Below are 8,332 nucleotides of genomic sequence, written 5' to 3'. Positions count from 1 at the left end.
CAAATATGATATAGATAACTTGTGTAACCTAATGGCTTGTACAGTTGAATAAATCAGGAAAGAGATGAACTGCCATTGCTGTGTTAAGGAGCCTCATCGATTTTCAGTCTAAAGCAGGGCATACATGAAAAAGGCCAATATGTTCAGTAAACACAGTGTTACAGAAGCATTCTGTGTTATATGTTTATTTGTAAAACAAGGATTTTTTTACACAAAAAGACAATATATATTAGAGATCAGTTTATTAACTTATAAAATTGTCCGAAAACCTTTACAGCATCCTTGAAGTGCATTGCGTGTTGGTCACCACTTTAATCGAAAAGACTGAGGAAATATTTTCTTGTGAAGATATTCAACGATTTCTTCGACACTGTTTAGGTTATCAATTTCATAAAAAGGAATCTAAAAAAAAAAAACACAAATCAGTTAGTTAGTTCTATGACAACAGTGCATTAAAAATATAGATTAACTAATTAGGGATTAAAAGGACTCTACAAATTACACTAAGGCTTTCTTAAAACTGAAGATATTCACACATCTCACATATACCAAAAAAAAAAAAAAAAGGGATTTTTGACTTACCATAAAATCCATTTCTCTGATGCTCATTGACAGACACAACTCCTGATATTCATAACCATTGGGTTATACTGCCCCCTATAGGAGTAGGACATTAGGCAGAAAATAATTCTGGCTACACCCATGGGCAGGCCCAGGGGGTATAATCCCCATCTCTGCTATAGCCACTCAGTTTTGTTACAAGCAGTGTCAGAATTATAACTCTACAGGGGGGTGGGTGCTGTATCCCTCAATGAACATCAGAGAAATGGATTTTGCGGTAGGACAAAAAACAGAATTTTTGTAAAATCTTACCTGTAAAATTCCTTTCTCTGAGTCCTCCGACAGTCGCCGCCTCTTCATATTCATCACATATGGGGTATTAGACTTTGCTCCGAAGGATTAGCTAGGCAACAGAAGATGTTAACATTAAAGCTTTTAACATATCCCACCCTCAAGGGGTGGTCCCCTCAGTCAATACCCTCCTACTTCCTGCAACCATATCTCAGTTTCAGTGGAATAGCAGTAGAGTATACAACCAAACCCCAAAAGAGGGGCGGGGGCGGCGACTGTCGGAGGACTCAGAGAAAGGAATTTTACAGGTAAGATTTTACAAAAATTCCGTTTTCTCTTACGTCCTCCGACAGTCGCCGCCTCTTCATATTCGTCACATATGGGGACGTCCCAAAGCAGTGCAAACATGAGGGGTGGGAAACGCATCCGCGCCGAAAGGCAACGCAGTCTCCGCATCAAAGAAAGGAACCTTACCAAAGGAAGGAAACCAGCTGGGCTACAGGAAAAACAATTGCTCAACAGGAGCAACAACCCAGGAAAAGACAAATAACCAGGGGATAAAAAAACTTATCCCAACAGCCAGAGGTCCCCAACAAGGGACCCTAGGGAATTGCCGCACTGAGAACCTTGCGGCCAAAGGAAGCATCCGCCGATGCCTGAACATCTACTTTGTAGAATTTTGTGAAAGTGTGCACGGTCGACCAGGTCGCCGCCTTACACACCTGGGCTACAGAAGCCCCATGACGACAGGCCCAAGACGTACTCAGAGATCTAGTAGAGTGTGCCTTCACAGGCACAGGGGGAACCTTCCCCTGCAAAGCATAGGCCTGTTCAATGGTCTGCCTGATCCATTTGGCGATGGTAGAGGCCGACGCCGCCATGCCCTTCCGAGGACCCTCTGGAAGAACAAACAAGGAGTCCGTCTTTCGAAAGGACTCAGTCGATTTAAGGTAAACCCTTATAGCCCGAACAACATCCAAAGAATGTAGTCTCACCTCCTTTGGATGTTTAGGCTTCGCGCACAGCGAAGGCAAGACAATATCTTCATTAAGATGGAATTCCGAAACTCGCTTCGGAAGAAAAGAAGGATTAGGTCGCAAGACCACCTTATCCAAATGAACAACCAGATACGGAGACTTGCAGGACAAAGCCGCCAGCTCCGACACTCTGCGAGCCGAAGTGATCGCAACCAAAAAGGCGACCTTTTTGGACAACATAGACAACGAGATCTCCCTGATCTGTTCAAAAGGAGCACGTTGTAACACAGATAGAACGAGATTCAAGTCCCAAGGGGGCAGAGGATACCTCCTAGGAGGAACCAGATGCCGCACTCCCTGAACAAAAGTGCCAACCAAGGAGTTGGAAGCCACGGGAAGTTGAAACAGAACGGCCAGCGCAGACACCTGACCCTTTATCGTAGCCAGCGCCAAACGCTGATCGACACCCGTTTGAAGGAAGGACAGCACTCGGGAAACCGAGTACGTGCGGGGTGAAAACCCCCTGGACTCACACCAGGCAAAATAGGCCTTCCAAGTACGGTAATAAACCTTCCCCGAGGAAGACTTCCTCGCGTTGATCAAGGTATGAACGACCTCTGGGGAGAGACCCTTCTCCTTCAGGACCTCGGTCTCAACAGCCAGGCCGTCAAAGCCAGCGACTGTAAAGCAGGATGGTATATCGGCCCTTGAGACAGAAGATCGTCTCGAAGAGGCAGACGCCACGGGGCGTCGACCGCCAGATTCACGAGGTCTGCGTACCAGGACCGGCGAGGCCAGTCCGGTGCCACAAGAACCACCTTGCTGCGTTCCGAGTGTAACCTGCGAAGGAACCTGGACAGCAACTGAATCGGTGGAAACGCGTACATCAGCTTGTACTGATGCCACGGGCCACCAACGCGTCCGACGCGTCTGCCCGAGGGTCGCGCGTCCTTGCCACGAACCTCCTCACCTTGTTGTTGAGACGAGACGCGAACAGGTCCACATCTGGAAGACCCCACTTCGCGCACAACATCTGGAAGACAGCCGGGTGGAGAGACCATTCCCCCTGATCCAGGGTCTGGCGACTCAGATAGTCCGCCTGCCAGTTCTCCACCCCCGGGATGTGCACCGCCGTTATCGCCGGGACATGAGTCTCGGCCCAAGACAGAATGTCGGCCACTTCTCGAGCCGCTCGGGCACTCCTGGTGCCCCCTTGGTGGTTGATGTAGGCCACCGCCGTGGCATTGTCCGTCTGCACCCGAACCGGGCAGCCCTGCCGCCGGTCCGTCCAGCGATGAAGACAGAGATTTATCGCACGCAATTCCAGAATGTTGATCGGAAGGAAGGACTCCCCCTCCGACCAAGTTCCCTGGGCGGACAGAACGCCCAGAACACCACCCCAGCCCGACAGGCTGGCATCCGTGGTGATTACCGTCCACGAGATGGGACGAAACGACCTGCCCCCGGACACCATCGGGGACTGGAGCCACCACAGAAGGTCTCTTCTGATGCGATGACTCAACGAGATTTGAAGATCCAGAGATTGAGGTCGCCCGTCCCACATGGACAGGATCTCCGCTTGGAGACCCCGCGTGTGAAACTGGGCGAAGGGAATCGCCTCGAAGGCCGAGACCATCAATCCCAGACATCTCATGCACGTCCGCAGAGACGAGTGCGGAACGTCCCGGAGGGACCTGACTTCCTCCTGAAGAGTTCTGAGTTTGTCTTCCGGCAGGAAGACCTTCGCCTGCACCGAGTCCAGGATCATTCCCAGGTAGGGAAGACGAACCGACGGACTCAGTGTCGACTTTGGAAAATTTATCGTCCAACCAAACTCCTGCAGAGTTTGCATCGTGACAAACAGGTCCTTCTCCAGACCCTGGCTGGTCGCAGACCGAACCAGAATGTCGTCCAGATACCCCAGGACAGAAATGCTCTGGGCCCTCAATAATGCCAGAACCGGTGCAAGCACCTTGGTGAAGACCCGCGGAGCCGAGGCGAGACCAAAAGGCAACGCCACGAACTGGTAGTGATCCTCCGCAATGGCGAATCGAAGGTACCTCTGGTGACCCTCGAAAATGGGGATGTGAAGATACGCATCCTACAAATCGATGGAGGCCTTGAATTCCCCCGGAACCAGGGCAGCCACCACCGACCGCAGGGATTCCATGCGGAACTTGCGAACCCGCACAGAGCGGTTCAGAGCCTTCAAGTCCAGAATTGGACGAACCTTGCCCTCCTTCCTGGGCACGGTGAACAGATTGGAATAAAACCCCCGAAATCTGTCCCGATGAGGCACCGGAACCACCACTCCCTGAGCCCTCAGGTCCCGCACCGCCAGGTGCAGGTCCCGTACACGCTCTGGAGACAGTTGAAGGTTTGAGGGAAAAAATCTGCTCTCCGGCCGAGAGAGAAACTCGATCTTGTAACCAGATCGAACGATCTCCTGAACCCATCTGTCCCGCACGCGGGCCAACCAGGGTTGAAGAAAACCGAGCAAGCGTCCCCCCACCCCAAAACTGGGTGAGGGCGCCCCTTCAGGCCGCACTGTTATGGGCTGCGGATCCGGATTGACCGGACTTCTGTTTCCCAGACCAGGGCTTCTTCTGAGAGCCTTGACCTTTGAACGGTTTGCCCTTGTAGTGCGACCGAAAGGCACGAAAGGACCCCTGAGGGGGCCGAAAATTAGCATGCTTCTTCCCAGAAGCCCCCTTAGCCTTGGGGAAATGGGGCAAGAGAGTGCTCTTACCTCCGGTGATCCCCTTAATCAACACATCCAAGGACTCCCCAAAAAGGCGAGACCCATCATAAGGCAGATTGGCTAAGGTCTTACGTGAAGATTGGTCCACCGCCCAACATTTCAACCAAACCAGGCGGCGAGACAACACCGCCACGCTGTGCACACGTGCAGCCAACGGGACTAAGTCCAAGTCCGCATCACACAGATACATGACACCCTGGTGGATTTGATCCACCATATCCAGGGTCGCCGGCGAGGCCGAATCGGCCACTAAGACGCGCCTAAGCATCTGCGTCCAACTTGCGACAGCCTGGGCCGCCATGAGAGAGGCAAACAGAGCCTTAAGCATAGAACCCGTAACAGAATAAATATGACGGGCAAGAGACTCCAATCTCCTATCCGTGGCATCACGGAACACCGGGGAATCCTCTGCAGGAATCGCAGTGGATTTGTTTAAAACCGCAATTGCGTGATCCACTGGGGGTGGCACACACCACCTTTCATCAGTGGAAGGCGAGAAAGGATAACGCAGCTTGAACCTACTTGGTACAGCAAAAGGTTTGCGTAGATTGCGCCATTGTTCCTTAACAGCGCGCTGAAAATCATCATTGCAGGGAAAAACCTGCGGCGTCCTGCGTTTTCTCTGCGTCCCATAAGCCGCCAAGGCAGCGGGGGGACACACTTCATCCTGCAAACGCAGCGTTTGTTTTATGGAAGCAATCAATTCATCCATGATTGCAAGCTCTTCAGGCGAGCCAGGGGGAGAATTATCAACCCTTTCAACTTCAGCCTCCACCTCGGACCCTACTAGATCCAGGGAGGAGCGGGACCCCGATAAGGAGGCCCCCGCCATAACAGCCCCATCACCTTCACCCTCAGAATCAGAGGAAAGAGAAACTCTGGGCCTCTTAGTAGATTGAGCAGCCACCAGCATCTGCACCTGAGCAGCAAGGCCAGCCACAATAGTGGCTAAATCCCCCCCTGGGGGGGAAACAGCGGTCCCCTGGCTTTCCACCAAGGCGGTAGGAAATTTGCTCTCCTGAGAATCCATTGCCCCAATATCAAATGCCGGATAATAAAGGGTTAACTGCCCCTTTAACAAGCGCGGCGAGCGCAGCCCACCGCACCACACACAAGCACAATGAGACCCCCACAGGGACAATAAAACTGACACAGGCAATGGATAAGAAGGATATAACCTGAGGAGACCCTCGCCGCTGCTGCTGCCTCGATCGGTGTATCCTGGAGAAGAGGAAGTGATGCGGCCAGGGCGCTCTATTAAAGCCTATGGGAGGCTACAAGAAAATGGCCGCCATGCATGTAGAACATGCGGCCGGAGCGAGTGTAGGCAAAATGGCGCCGTTTGGCGCCGAAACCGCCGCTCCACAGTACAGTAATGCACACATGTTATCCATGTATAAAAAAACATGTTAGATCGCCGCAGCGATCGCTGTATAGTGCCCAAACATGCCACAAAACATGCCCCACAGCACACAGCTTCTCACACTGACAAAGCTGACACAGATAGTGTCACACAGCTCCCCCCCCCCCTTGCAGCCCGCAGCATGCAGCCGAGTGATAGGGAGACAAACAGTGAGAACAGAGGCAGGTTACACAGTCCCAGACTGACACCCCCCCAGACAGACAGGTCCCCACATAGATACACTTACCTCACAATGGCGTGGGGGACCCGCACAGGCGAACAAGCCGCTGCACATGAGGCAGGGAGAGTCGCATACAAGACGCACAGAATGGGGGTTAAGAAACCGCACAGCGTCCAGTGAGGTAGCCACCTCACCAATCATCCCTGCACCGAACAGGGATGGGTCGTTCACTTGTGCCAGAAGCGTTACCTGGCTGAACGCTCGATGGCAGGCTGGGAAGCCACTGACCCACGACCAGGGGGATCAGCCCGAGACCCAGCCCGCATGATCCTCTTCATCCGAAGAACTAACTAATGCTGACAAAAAGAACAGCTAAGTAAAGGTAGAGAGAAAACTCAAACAAAAATTCAAAAAAGAAGAAAGAGTCTGGGGCACAAAGCCCCAGCACAGAGAGAGCCAGCCACTCCTGACAAGCTAGACATTGAAACTGAGATATGGTTGCAGGAAGTAGGAGGGTATTGACTGAGGGGACCACCCCTTGAGGGTGGGATATGTTAAAAGCTTTAATGTTAACATATTCTGTTGCCTAGCTACTCCTTTGGAGCAAAGTCTAATACCCCATATGTGACGAATATGAAGAGGCGGCGACTGTCGGAGGACGTAAGAGAAATCCCATTTTCTCTTTCGTTCATTGATGGACACAGCTCCTGATATTTATAACCATCGGGACGAACCAAAGCAGTGTTGAACATGAGGGGTGGGAACAACTAAAAAATTCCCAAGGCTAAACATTAGCCAACCAGGCAACAGGAGCTCAACCAAACAACTAGAGCCCACCTGGAAAAAAACAACACACCCTCAAAGAGGACAAGGTCCTTTTAAACAGCAGCCTACAACACCTTGCGGCCTGAAGCATCCTTTTTAAAACTTTGGTGAGGGCGCACCTTCATGCAGAAGAAGCCTTGTCCCCGGGTCTGGAGAAGCCTGATCTTGGCTTGCTGGACCAGGTTCGCTTGGATCCTCCAGAAGAGGCCCTGAAAGGCTTCGAGCCCTTGTCACTCAACCCTGAGGAACAAAAGAAAAAACTACTTATGAGCTGAGAAGGAAGGCTCACATCTACGATGAGGTTCCTTGGCCTTAGTAGCCTGTGAGACCTTTAATGATGTCATCCAGGGTAGCTGCAAACAGGCGATCTCCTTGAAAAAGAAGGTCAGTCAAGGCCTTTTTTGAAGTCTGATCCACAGACTCGGGCTGAGACCTGGTTGTATGCGACCTCGGGAGGCAATTAACTTGCAGGCCAGCCCCCGTCCAGTGGGGCTATGTCGCAGCTGACCTAGCCTGGAGCTGAGGTGTGCATGCGCTCGCTGGCCAGACAGGGATGACTGCTGGATCTAGATTATCCAGCCTGTTGCCCAGTCTTGCAGTTGATTGTAGATCTCACAGGAAAAAATCAAAGAGAAAAAATTTTCTATCTAAAAAATTTTGCTCTGGGTCCTAACTCCTGATGAGGCAGGAAAAAAAAGTGGCTATAGCAGAGAGAGGGAGTATACCTCCTGGGACTGCCCATGGGTGAAGTCGGAATTCTTTTCTGCCCAATATCCTACTCCTGTAGGGGCAGTATAACCCAATGGTTATAAATATCAGAAGCTGTGTTCTTCAATGAACGAAAGAGAAAACAGGATTATTCCTTATTTCAGGACAGTGGGTGGAAACCTTCAAATCATTCCTTAATGCACCAAAACAGCTAAATGCATATCCAGAACCATTGGTGTATAATGCAAATATAGAATAATATCAGAGCCATTTATTCTAAATTGTATACAGCGGTTTCAGCCTTCTGGACATCCTCAGTGCAGTGTATGGAACATTGGTCTATATGGAGTAGAGTTTAGGACCTAACTACACAGTATAACTACAGTATATATATATATATAGGTTGGTGAGGTATGCTCACAAATGCAAGAAACCTGGCAAAGAAAATGGATAAACTAGAACTTCTGTTACTTGAGGAGCAAAATGGAGGAACTGGAGCTGCTATTACACAAGGAAGATTTAGACTTTGTGGGAATATCAGAAACTTGGTATGACAGCTCAAATGACTTGCTGGCAAATTTCCAGGGGTATTCCTTGTATCAGAAAGACTGGGAGCCTGCTAATGG

The 8,332-nt window shown here is 50.7% G+C and overlaps 1 protein-coding gene across 1 annotated transcript in view; it reads right to left on the bottom strand.

The window, feature by feature from the left end:
- Positions 1-303: 303 nt before the first annotated feature.
- The window catches only part of LOC309556475 (FAST kinase domain-containing protein 3, mitochondrial-like), a gene marked incomplete at both ends in the record, with an annotated part of 318,599 nt that continues 310,570 nt past the window's right edge, over positions 304-8,332 (bottom strand). Inside the window, one exon of the mRNA XM_082258933.1 lies at positions 304-402. Within this exon, the coding sequence (XP_082115059.1) occupies positions 304-402 (99 nt within the window). The remainder of the gene's footprint in view (positions 403-8,332) is intronic.

The sequence above is a fragment of the Pelophylax lessonae genome (genome assembly GCF_965119305.1).
Source record: "Pelophylax lessonae genome assembly, chromosome: 5".
Taxonomy (NCBI): domain Eukaryota; kingdom Metazoa; phylum Chordata; class Amphibia; order Anura; family Ranidae; genus Pelophylax; species Pelophylax lessonae.
The sequence above is the reverse complement of the archived record's forward strand: the minus strand, read 5'-3'. Positions and strand labels throughout refer to the sequence as shown.